Source organism: Pogoniulus pusillus, chromosome 14 (assembly GCF_015220805.1).
Source record: "Pogoniulus pusillus isolate bPogPus1 chromosome 14, bPogPus1.pri, whole genome shotgun sequence".
In the NCBI taxonomy this organism is placed as follows: Eukaryota; Metazoa; Chordata; class Aves; order Piciformes; family Lybiidae; genus Pogoniulus; species Pogoniulus pusillus.
This window is the reverse complement of record NC_087277.1, coordinates 25,284,247-25,296,997: the sequence shown is the minus strand read 5'-3', so window position 1 is coordinate 25,296,997 and position 12,751 is coordinate 25,284,247. Positions and strand designations below refer to the sequence as shown.

The 12,751-nt window shown below is 46.9% G+C and overlaps 1 protein-coding gene across 1 annotated transcript in view; it reads left to right on the top strand.

The window, feature by feature from the left end:
* The window catches only part of TRPA1 (transient receptor potential cation channel subfamily A member 1), a 39,327-nt gene extending 33,275 nt beyond the window's left edge, over window positions 1–6,052 (top strand). Inside the window, exons 25-27 of the mRNA XM_064153984.1 lie at window positions 2,801–2,911; window positions 3,776–3,873; window positions 5,456–6,052. Of these exons, the coding sequence (XP_064010054.1) occupies window positions 2,801–2,911; window positions 3,776–3,873; window positions 5,456–5,687 (441 nt within the window). The 3' untranslated portion in view covers window positions 5,688–6,052. The remainder of the gene's footprint in view (window positions 1–2,800; window positions 2,912–3,775; window positions 3,874–5,455) is intronic.
* Window positions 6,053–12,751: the final 6,699 nt, after the last annotated feature.

Sequence of the window (12,751 nt, the reverse complement as noted above, 5' to 3'; positions counted from 1 at the left end):
TGTTTAGGTAATTAGCTGCTTCATCAGTATCCCTGACTAACATCTTAGCATCTTGCCTTGTAAAGCAAATTGGGGAGCATGGGCATCCTATTCTGAATCCCTTCCTCAATTGTGTGAGTGGAAATGTATTAAACAAATGCATTTTGGGGAACTTTTGAATAGTCAGTTCAGTGATTATTCTAACAAGGGAATCTCAAAATGAGTGAGAATGAGATTCTCAAAATGAGTGAGAATGTTTGAAACTGAAGAGTTACCTGTTAAGGAGAGAACTGGTGCAGAAGGTTAAGGTACACAGAAATCAAAAGAACACCAAATTCACTGAGGGCTCCTGCTGGTCTGCGTGCTGAGGGCATACCAAATACAATACCAGGTGTAACTAAGGAACTCAGCATCACATTTCTAAATGTTTTTGGCTACCTTAAAATGTATAAAGATACCTAACAGAATTTCTGCTGAAATCAGAAGAGTTTAGGAACCCAAAATGGTTTTGAAAACTATAACCACCTGAGATATTTTCAAAGTAGCTTTTGCCAGTTGCTGTGGTTTAGCTGCGACAGTGACTAAGCACCATGCAGCTGCTCTCACACTTCTTCCCACTCCCTGATGGACAGGACAAGTTTGGCACACAGTTTTTCTACTTTTTTTGTGTGGTAAAAAGTATATGAAGCCTGACTTTCACAGGTGGAAATACACACAGTATAGATCTGTCAAAGAAAGATGATTACTTCTTACTAATATGTTCTTAGGAACTGCCTGTCTGTGTGTTTCCTTGGCATTCTGCTCGAAGTCTGTATTGTGAGAGGAACTAACCCCTCATAAAACTGTTGGGGGAGGGATTTTGCCCAGGCAGCGCTACAGGCTGGGGACAGAGTGGCTGGAGAGCAGCCAGAAAGAAAGGGACCTGGAAGTACTGGTAGATAGTAACTGAACATGAGCCAGCAGTGTGCCCAGGTGGCCAGAAGAGCCAATGGCATCCTGGCCTGGATCAGGAAGTGTGGCCAACAGGACAAGGGAGGTTATTCTGTCCCTGTACTCAGCACTGGTCAGGCCACACAGTCTCAAGTTGTGCCAGGACAGGTCTAGGCTGGATGTTAGGAGGAAGTTGTTGGCAGAGAGAGTGATTGGCATTGGATTGGGCTGCCCAGGGAGGTGGTACAGTCACCATCCCTGGAGGTGTTCAAGAAAAGCCTGGATGAGGCACTTAGTGCCATGGTCTAGTTGACTGGCCAGGGCTGGGTGCTAGGTTGGACTGGATGATCAACTTGGTTGATTCTATGATTCTATGTTTCCTGCTGACTCTGCTTTTTCTAGTAAGTTTCAGAGCCAACCTAGTAGCTGAGCATAAAGAGGTGTGCACAAACAATACCCAAGAGCAAGAACAGCTCAGAAGCAATTTCTGCTCGTCATGTAACTTTAAATTGTGTGCTGTACTTGCTTAGTAAAGCTTACTTGAAGAATTCTTTTTAAAAGTAACATTTCCTCCCAAGAGATCTTTATTTTGCTAGAGGTAAAATCGACTAGAGCAGAGATAAAAGTTCTCGGAGCAGTTACTACTTTTCACCTGTTTGGGTGTTCTTTGCCAGTGGAACACTCAGTGAAGATGTCTTGCAGCTTCAGACTGTACTGAGAAATCTCTATGAAACATGTAACCTCCTGTGTGTGTCATGTCCCGCTATTTTAGGTGCATATGCTCAGTATTTCTGTAGCAAATTCTAAACTAGTGGAAAGATGGCATCCCTGAGAAAACACTCATATAGAAGATAGTTTTTTCTGCCCAAAGGAAAACATTTCCCACATCCACCCACATCTTAATCTATACTGACTCTGTCATAATCTAGCAAAAGGATACCACACAATTGAAGACAGAAAGATCACTCTCCTGTTATTATTTGGTTCTAAATCCCATGGCTGTCATAGCTGTCCTCTCTTTTGACCATGTTGTTCTATACTGCAGCCACACTATACTAAGGAGCTATTCAATCCAGTAGACAAGAGCTAATTCCATTTTGGAGCCATTTCAGTTCTAAGGGCACATACTTTGTGGAGTAATGAATTCTGCTAAGCTTGCCATTTTAGTTCTAAGAGCACAAACTTTGTGGAGTAATGAATTCTACTAAGATTGCAGTTTTAGTTCTAAGAGTACATACTTTGTGGAGTGCTAAGATTGCCATTTTAGTTCTAAGAACACATACTTTGTGGAGTAATGAATTCTGCTAAGATTGCAGTTTTAGTTCTAAGAGCACATACTTTGTGGAGTAATGAATTCTGCTAAGATTGCAGTTTTAGTTCTAAGAGCACATACTTTGTGGAGTAATGAATTCTGCTAAGATTGCAGTTTTAGTTCTAAGAGCACATACTTTGTGGAGTAATGAATTCTGCTAAGATTGCAGTTTTAGTTCTAAGAGCACATACTTTGTGGAGTAATGAATTCTGCTAAGATTGCAGTTTTAGTTCTAAGAGCACATACTTTGTGGAGTAATGAATTCTGCTAAGATTGCAATTTTAGTTCTAAGAGCACATACTTTGTGGAGTGCTAAGATTGCCATTTTAGTTCTAAGAGTACATACTTTGTGGACTAATGAATTCTGCTAAGATACTCAATCCTGCTATGAGTAGATAGTTTTAGTGTCTGGGATGGACTATTCAAGCATTATACCATTGCTTACAGCATAGATATCCTCTGAAGTTTGACATCTAGCAACATTGACTTGAATGTAATGGCATGATGGTCATTTTCACATCAGAATGTGTCTTTGTCTTAAGAGAATATTTCCTGTTCTAACTGCAAAACTGTGTTTAGGTTAACCTCCACACCAACTTAGAGAAGAAGCTACCATTTTGGTTTTTGAGTCGGGTGGACCAGGAATCAATCACTGTATATCCCAACAGGCCAAGATACTGCGGATTTATGGTAAGACAGTGAAGTTTAGAGTAAAGAATTCATGCTGAAATATGAGTGACTTGGTTTGCACTTGCAAAATTACTGGGGATGCTGCATACATAAGACTCAATCATAACCCTGACTATCTTCAGTAAAAATGATAAATCAGTCTGAGTGCAGCATAACTTACTCAGATGTAATTGGTGCTTGAATTCCTAGTATATTTTTTACTTCTTTTATGTGCTTGGTTTTAATTTCAAGCTGTTGTTGGCAGACAGAATTTTCTGATGAAACAAACTTTGCAAAACAAGTAAATAATGTACAGATTGGTGATGCAGTGTGTCCAGAGAAGGGCAATAAAGCTGATGAAGGGTCTGGACAACAAGTTTGTGAGCAGTGGCTGGAGAAGAGGAGGCTGAGGGGAGAACTCATTGCTCCCTATAACTCCCTGAAAGGAGGCTGGAATGAAGTGGGGGCCAGTCTCTTCTCCCTAGTAGCAGGTGATAGAATGAGATGAAGTGGCCTGAAATTGTGCCAACAAAGGTTTAGATTGGATGCTAGGAAAATTTCTTTGCTGCAAGAGCGGTCAGGCATTGGAACAGGCTGCCCAGGGAGGTGGTGGAGTCACCATCCCTGGAGGTGTTCAGGAAATCTATGGACATGGCACTTGGGGACATGGTTTAATGGTCAGGGTGGCCTTAGGTTGACAGTTGGACTCGATGATCTTGGAGGTCTTTTCCAACTGAAACAACTCTATGATTCTATGAAAATAAACCTTTGCAACAGAAACTCTTTCAGCTTTAACACTGTGGAGAATGCTTCCATTCACACACTTGTCTAATCTATTGCCAGTCTCTAATATCTGCTTTCATTTTGGTTCCATGTTTTGTTCAGAGCGTGTTCCAGTACTGCTTTGGGTGTGAGGACTCCACCACAGATGCACAGAGCACTGATACAACATTAGAACTGGAAGTTCTGAAGCAGAAGTACAGGTATTCATTGTTACAAATATAGTCCTGGGTTTAAGAGTGTTCTAAAGCTCCTTACTGTACCTAAAGAAGTAAAACTCAATGTACCTACAGTTCTTAAGTAAGCTCCCTCACTCTGGTAACATAATCTTTTATATTCTGTAGTGTATTTGCCTGCAAAGTACCTGTGTGGTAGAGAAATATTTTTACCCCGTGGCAGAGGAGGATAAACTTCTTTGCTCACTCAACTGAAGTATTGGGCAAAATGCCTTTTCATTTCAGAATTAGAGCTTTGTGTATGAAGATTTCCAAGCATTATTTTAAATTCCCAAATGATGTCATTCCAGTCAGTTTGGAAAAGTACACAAGCCACTGGTTGGGTGGTAAAGGTGCTTCAGGCTGTTGCCCAAAAAATGGATTGGTGTCCTGGTTCTCCTTTGAACAAATCATCTGTTTCCTAAACAACAGATGACTCCTGTGCTACTTTGCTCAATCATCTTGCCATTTCATGCTGTAATTTTGTGAGCCTAGGCATTCTGGAAAGTAGATTTTCCAAAAGCCTTTCTGGTAGCTTTATGAAGACAGTTTCTAGACGTAGTTCCTATTTCTTTCACTGTCACTTAAAAGGTAACAGCTGCTCTGTTCTGTATGCATGATGCTAAGTGGTGTTAACTCTTGATTTGTATCTGTTCCATTCTGAATGGCACTTTACTTCCCAGTAAGTGCCCAGTATCACTTACATGCTGTTAAAGCAGTTGTGAAGTTCAGTAAACGTTTGTGGATACTGACTTGCCACTGCAAATCTGGCCCTTTTTTCTTGATAGACTGCTTCAGTCAATAGGAAAAACTTCTGATAGAAGTGTTTAGAAGTTCATTTTGAGATTAAGTTGCTCTTACATTAAGTGCACAGTGAATTACTCGTCTCAAAAAACAGAATTTGGTTTAATCCTGTTTCTTGTTAAGAGAAATACTGAGGTGCTGGAGTAGGTCAAGAGAAGGGCAGCAAAGCTGGTGAAAGGTCTGGAAAACAGGGCTGGTGAGGAGCAACTGAGGGAACTGGAGTGTTTAGACCGGAGAAAATGAGGCTGAGGGAGACCTCGTTGCTCTTTACAACTCCCTGAAAGGAGGTTGGAGCAAGGTGGGTGTTGGTCTCCTCTCCCTAGTAACAAGTGACAGGGTGAGAGGAAACGGCCTCAAGCTGTGCCAGGGGAGGTTTAGGTTGGATATAAGAAGAAACTTCTTCACTGGAAGGGTTCTCCAACACTGGTGCAGGCTCCCCAGGGAGAATTCTCATCTCTGGAGGTATTTCAAAGAGTCAGAGATGTGGTACTGTGACACATGGTATAGCACCAGCCTTGGTAGACTTAGAGACTAGTTGGACTCTATCTTAGAAGTCCTTCCCAATCAAAATTATATGATTCTGTGATCCCTGAAACGAGAAAAATACCACAACTTGAAAAGCTGAACCTGTTCTACATAATATTCTTTGTTAGCAGAGGGATCAAGTCAAGGACTGTCAGGTTTTTGCATCTGTAATTTTAATGACCAGAATGTCATCTGAAATGAAATTACAAATGCTGCTGTATGCATATTTTTTCTTTTTCAGGCTCAAAGATATATCAACACTATTGGAAAAGCAACATGACCTCATTAAATTGATTATACAAAAGATGGAGATAGTGTCAGAGGCTGAGGATGAAGACAGCAATGATTTATTTCAACACAAGTTTAGGAAAAGGCAGTTAGAGCACAAAAATAGTAAATGGGATACAGTGTTAAAAGCTGTTAAAACAAGTGTTCCTAACCCAAGCACAGAAAAGAACAATACCTTCTTCTAGCCATGGCTCTGATACCATGTTGTGGTAGCATTTTGGTTTGTCTGAGGGTCACTTCTCTTACTCTCTGTGCATAATGTTCATGTGGTACACATTGTATTCGAGTATTGGAAATGGCCAGATCTGAAAATAAACGATGGAGGTGCTCAAATCAGTATTTAAGGATCCCAAACTGTGATGCTAGAAGTGGCTGGGTAAAGTGCCTGACTCACCAGATGCCAACCTTGCTGTCTTGACAGTTTCCAGAGGTCCTGCCTAGATCAGTTCCTGGACATGGCCCTCACACTCATAGCTCTGTACTTAATGGCATTATTTTCTGTTACAAACCGTTTTAAAACAGGCAACAAGGCTAGGGAAAGGCCTGGAGCACGAACCCTATGAGGAGAGGGTGAGGGAGCTGGGGGTGTGCAGCCTAGAGGAGGCTCAGGGGTGACCTCATTGCTGTCTACAACTACCTGTAGGGACATTGTAGCCAGGTGGGCGGTGGCCTCTTCTCCCAGGCAACCAGCAACAGAACAAGGGGACACAGTCTCAAATTGTGCTGGGGTAGGTCTAGGCTGGGTGTTAGGAGGAAGTTCTTCACAGAGAGAGTGATTGACATTGGAATGGGCTGCCCAGGGAGGTGGTGGAGTCACCATCCCTGGAGATGTTCAAGAAAAGCCTGGCTGAGGCACTTAGTGCCATGGTCTAGTTGACTGGCTAGGGCTGGGTGCTAGGTTGGACTGGATGATCTTAGAGGTCTCTTCCAACCTGGTTGATTCTATGTTTCTATGAATTCAAACTCTTAATTGTTTAGTATTCAGCTGTTTTGAGAAGAACAGTGTGGTTTATGCAACTTAGAGACAAAAAAAAGTAAGAAACTAACCTGACAGACTGTGTTGGAAGTTTTGCTGAGTGAGGGATGAGTGAGGACTGCAGGCACAGGCTTTAGAGGGAATTGTAATGTAAGGGAAGGGACTGGATTTGTTTGGGGTTTTTTTTTGTAGCTTGCTACATGCAGCTCTTAGAAGGACCATTTGTACTCCATGCATCCAGCAACACCTGAATACCATGTTAAATGTTAGCCATCTGCAACGTGCTGTCTGTATGCTGCTAATGTGATTCTGATAGCCTAGGCCTGACCTTGCTGCTTTAATCTGCACTTTGGCTTTATCATTTATTTTCTGGCTATGCAGTGCACTGTGTAACATAGAGTGACATGCCAACTGTGGAAATAAACAAGAATTGAGCTGTGTTTAACTACCTGAATACCTTTGTTTCCAAAACAGTGCTAATAAACTACTTAGGACTCTGTATGGTTGTAATAGTCTGTGCTCTGCCCTGGAGTTCAGATATTTTCTTTAGGAGATCAATATCAGTTAATTCTTCATGTAAAGAACAATTAGAATCATAGAGTGGTTGAAAGGGACCTCAAAGATACCTCGTTCCAATCCCAGGCCACAGGCAGGGTCACCTCCCACTACAACAGGTTGCTCAAGGCCTCATCCGACCTGGCCTTGAACACCTCCAGGGAGGGAGCAGCCACAGGCTCCCTGGGCAACCTGTGCCAGTGTCTCACCCCCCTCACCGTAAAGAACTTCTTCCTAACATCTAGTTTTAATCTCCCCTTTACCATTTAAACCCATTGCTCCTCGTCCTGTCATTACAAGACCTTGTAAATAGTCCCTCCCCAGCCTTCCTGTAGGCCCCCTTCAGATACTGGAAGGCCACTCTGAGGTCTCCTTGAAGCCTACTCTTCTCCAGGCTGAAGAGCCCCAACTCTCATAGCCTGTCCTCACAGCAGAGCTGCTGCAGCCCTCTGAGCACCTTTGTGGCCTCCTCTGGACTGGCTCAAACAGTTCCATGTTCTTCTTGTGTTGGGGGCTCCAGAACTGCATGTAGGACTCCAGGTGGGGTCTGAGGAGAGCAGAGTAAAGGGACAGAATCCCTTCCCTTGCCCTGCTGGCCACGCTGCTCTTGCTGCAGCCCAGCACACGGTTGCTGTCTGGACTGCATGTGCACACTGCTGGCTTGTATTGAGCTTTTCATCACCCCAGATCCCCAGGTCCTTTTCCTCAGTGCTGCTCTCAGCCATTCACCACCTATCCTGGAACTGTGCTTGGAATTGTGCTAACCCAGGTGCAGAACCTTACACTTGGCCTTGTTGAATGTCATGAAGTTGGCCTGGGCACACCTCTGCATCCTGTCCAGGTGCCTCTAGATGGATCCCTGCCCTCTAGCAAGTCGACTGTGCCACACAGCTTGGTGCCATCTGCAAACATGCTGAGGGTACACTCAATTCCTCTGCCCATGTCACTGACAAAGATGTCAAACAGCACTGGTCCCAGCACTGACCCCTGAGGGACATGACTTGTCACTGCTCTCCAGGTGAACACTGTGCTGTTGGGACATTATCCACCATGCAACCCACTTCCAGCCAGCAGCGCGGCACAGACACTGAGCAGAAATCGAGCTGTTGTCTAGCTCTGACCTCAAAATGGGGTTTTGGATTCAGGGGTTTGGCCGTTTCTGTGCCACGGGGGTGGCTCCTGCTAGGTGTTGGCCTTTTTAAACCTCGTCAGGCTTAGTTGTGCTCAGATTTCAAGCCTGTCCAGGTCCCTCTGAATGGATCCTGTCTCTCAGGCATATGTGCTTTGAGCAACAAAGACCTTTTGACATCTGTAGACAGATCCCTGTTGCCACAGCAAGGAGCTGGCAGTAGCTCTGGGTTCATGGAGAGCTGTCTGAAGAGTCCATTTCATGTGTGTGTAGATGTGGCATATTTGAGAGACAGGTGACAGAGAGAGAAAGCAGGTAGAGATCCGGACCAGCACTCAGGCCTCCATCCCCTGGGCACACATTTACTGTTGCCAAGGGGGTAGCCTCTTGCTTGGTGCCGAAGGAGCCTCAGGGCTGCCAGCCCTCCTCTTCAGGAGGCTCATCTGCCTCACATCTTTCCGGGCTGCTGGAGGTGGCACTGGAAAGGGAAAAGAGGCCTTGCTGTCTCACAGTCCTAGTTGGAGGCACATGCAGACTCTATTAAACCTTTACTGGGGACTGTTTTATTGCAGAAAGTACTTGGCAGCATTCCTTTAATTTATCCAGGAGTTGAGAAAACCTCTTCCTGATCACCCCCCCCTCCCCTGCAAGGTTCAGGAAGCCAAGCTCCAGCCCTTGGCACCTTGCTGCTGACAGGTGTCTGTGAACAAATCCTGGTAGGTGACACCAAGATCAAGCTGTAGCTCACTGTTGCCTGCACAAGTGCTTGAACTCCTTCCGAGTGCAAACCACCTAAGGAGAGAGGAGAGGAGAAATCACCCAAGTGCTACCAAGGCACTGTGCAGGCTCTCTTCCCCAGGGCAGCCAGACCCCAGCAGGAGGGGAGCTGCTCCTCTGCATGAGCTGGCAGGGCATGGGAGGGGTGCAGATGGAGATGGAGATGGAAAAGATGGAGAACTAGTTCAGGTCAGCCCTCATCTTTCCTGCCTGGGATTTAGTCTGCAAGGCCTCAAAAAAACTTTCCCATTGGCTGCTGCCATTGGAGACATCTCAAGATGCAGCCAAAAAGCAGAAGGAGAGCAGAAGCGAGCAGCAGAATGAGAGCAGGGCAGACTGGAAAAAGGCCAGAGAAGTGTCTGGGCTGAAGGGCAGCCTGGGGAATTGGGACAAGAGGGTTTTCCCTCAGCCTGTGTTTGTCTTCTGTGTTCCTCAAGGGGCAACTCAGGAATTAGATGTAGACAGTGATGGGCCAAAAATCCAACTTGGTGCAGTTCCTCGAGCTAAGGCTGCTTTGCCCGTGAGAGGGAGGAGGTGTGAAAAGGAGAGGACGCCTGCTTTGCTTGATGGAGCCACAGGGCAGTTAGGTAGGAAGGGGCCTGTGGAGATGACTTCTCAAAGTGAGGTCAGCATGAAGGTCGCCCACAAGCCTGCCCAGACAGGGCCTGGCCCCTGCACAAGTGGCGTCACGGCAAGGCAGTGATGTCACAGTGCAGGGGCGTGGCAGCACGATGACGCAACAATGGGCGACTGCTCTGTAAAAGGCACTGGCTGGGAGACCACTGCAGTGACCACAGCTGAGTGCCTCTGGAGCAAGAGGAGTCAGCACACGGTTGCACTTGGAGAAGAGCTCTTCTAAGGAGCCTTGGAGAAGCATCTCACTGCTGGTGTCCGGAAGGAAGCCACAGCGATGAGCACGCCAGGAGAGAGGAGAGAGGTGAGCAGCAGGCCTATGGAGAAGGCTTGGCCACGTGGGACGTGCCTGCCCTTCCTTGGAACCAGCACACAGCAGCAGGCTTACTGAGCTGACACCTGAGCATCTCTTTCTTCCTAGGCTGGCTACAGAAGACAGCCCTTGGGGAAAGGAGCAAGTAGGCTGATGGACCCGAAGGAGTTCCTGGACCTCCCCCTCGGGGTCAAGATCTCTGTGCCACCCAACTCCAAGCCTGTCTTTGTCAGGACAAAGCTGGGGGAAAAGGTAAAGGAATTAGGAAAGGGGTAGAAACGCTCTCTTCTTTTACAGGATCCCCATCATCCCCACCCTATAGAGAAGGTCCTTGTGGACACCTGCTCTCGAGCAGCAGCAGCTGCTGCTCTTCAGTCAGACAGGCCTGGGGAGCCCAGGCAAGCTCCTGGCTCCGTGGTGCCAAGAGAGAGGAGGACTTGCCCACAGCAGTGCCCCTGGCTGTCCAGAGCTGGGTGGGAGAAGATCTTGTGTTGGTATCAGCTCCTTCCACCCAAACTGCCTTGACCGTTCCACAGGGACAGCTCGGCACCCCCGGGCAGTCTCTGAAGCAGAGAGCTCTTTTCTCCGGCTGGGAAGTATGCTGGGATTGGTCTCTACTTCGGAGGCTTGGGAAGTGCAGCCTGTGTGCGAGAGAGAAGCTGGGCAGCACGTTCAGGCCCTGCTGCACTCTGCTGCCCCATTCATGCTCTGGCACATCTCTTACAGCTCCACCGGCCCTCTGGCTATTTCGACTTGGGCGATCCCTACTGTCGCCTGCTGCCCACCGAGTACAACAGCCTGCACGACCCATATCTGCGGGACTACCACAGCCGCAAAGACAACATGGAGAGGCTGAAAACCCTGGGACATGTCACCAGCAATGGCCAAGTAGGTTTGGAGTCCTTCCAAGCAGGGTGTCCTGCATAGCTGGTGTGGCAGCACTTGGCTGATTTCTCCCCTCCTCTCTCCCTAGGTGACTTGCACTCTGACAGAGTTCAACCAGTACCGGCAGTATCTGACCACTCACAAGCTGGGGGCAGAGAGGGTGTCCACGAGGGAAGAGGTAAGGAACAGTGAGAGTCCAAAGACACTGACAGGTGTCAGCAGCATGGTGCAAAGCACTGAGGCTTGACTTTTGCTGCACCGTGGAGGGTGGGTGAGGGAGCAGGGGGGTGTCTGGGGAGGAGAGAAGGAAGAAGTGAGAGCTGTGCTGGTGGGTGTCAGCATCCAGGGGCACGAGCACTTCTCTAGCTAACAGTGAGCTACAATTGTCATGTCAATTCAGGAAAGGCTTGGTCAACAAGTGGACAAATTGGAAGCTGCTGTCAAACTGCCGGCAGTGAAGCGTGCTCCTCGCCTCCTGCGTCCACAGAAGCCAACTTGCCCTCCTCCAGCCGAGCGCAGAAAGACCAAGGTGATACTGGCGCGAGATAGAGGAGCAAGAGCAGCTTTGGAGCAGCCAGCGGCTGGAGGACCCCCCCAAGAGGGAAAATCAGAGAGGGAGAGGTCGAGGCAAGGAGCAGCATCTTCACAGACCTCCCCTCAGCGACGTGTGGCTTCTTCCCAGTTTGCAGGAGGCTCTAGGTGCAGCTCTTTGGAAACCCTGGAGCTTCCTGAGGCCAGTCTCTCCGAGAGGCAGCTGCAGTCATGCCAGGCACCTTCTGCAGAGGCGACCACTGCTCGTGTCTGGCAGCTGAGTCGTGCACTTGCTAGGGACACCATCTCCAGAGTTCAGCAGTGCCATGAACGACGGATTGGGGGTGCCAGAACCACACTCCATGGTACTCCTGTCTTAGAGAGAGAAGTGAAGGCAAAGGCAACAGCCTCAGCAAGCACTCTGGCTGCTAGGACCATGGCAAGTGTGATCACTGACTCTGTGCTGGATCGCATTTGTCAGTCTGGGGCTGCACTGCCCACTGAGCTGAAAGGGGTCAGAAGGCTTGTCTGAGGGTCACTTCTCTTACTCTCTGTTACAAACCTTTGTCAAATTTCTGAAATGTTAGGAACTCAAACTCTTAATTGTTTAGTATTCAGCTGTTTTGAGAAGAACAGTGTGGTTTATGCAACTTAGAGACAAAAAAAAGTAAGAAACTAACCTGACAGACTGTGTTGGAAGTTTTGCTGAGTGAGAGATGAGTGAGGACTGCAGGCACAGGCTTTAGAGGGAATTGTAATGTAAGGGAAGGGACTGGATTTGTTTGGGGTTTTTTTTTGTAGCTTGCTACATGCAGCTCTTAGAAGGACCATTTGTACTCCATGCATCCAGCAACACCTGAATACCATGTTAAATGTTAGCCATCTGCAACGTGCTGTCTGTATGCTGCTAATGTGATTCTGATAGCCTAGGCCTGACCTTGCTGCTTTAATCTGCACTTTGGCTTTATCATTTATTTTCTGGCTATGCAGTGCACTGTGTAACATAGAGTGACATGCCAACTGTGGAAATAAACAAGAATTGAGCTGTGTTTAACTACCTGAATACCTTTGTTTCCAAAACAGTGCTAATAAACTACTTAGGACTCTGTATGGTTGTAATAGTCTGTGCTCTGCCCTGGAGTTCAGATATTTTCTTTAAGAGATCAATATCAGTTAATTCTTCATGTAAAGAACAATTAGAATCATAGAGTGGTTGAAAGGGACCTCGAAGATACCTCGTTCCAATCCCAGGCCACAGGCAGGGTCACCTCCCACTACAACAGGTTGCTCAAGGCCTCATCCGACCTGGCCTTGAACACCTCCAGGGAGGGAGCAGCCACAGGCTCCCTGGGCAGCCTGTGCCAGTGTCTCACCCCCCTCACCGTAAAGAACTTCTTCCTAACATCTAGTTTAAATCTCCCCTCTACCATTTAAACCCATTGCTCCTCGT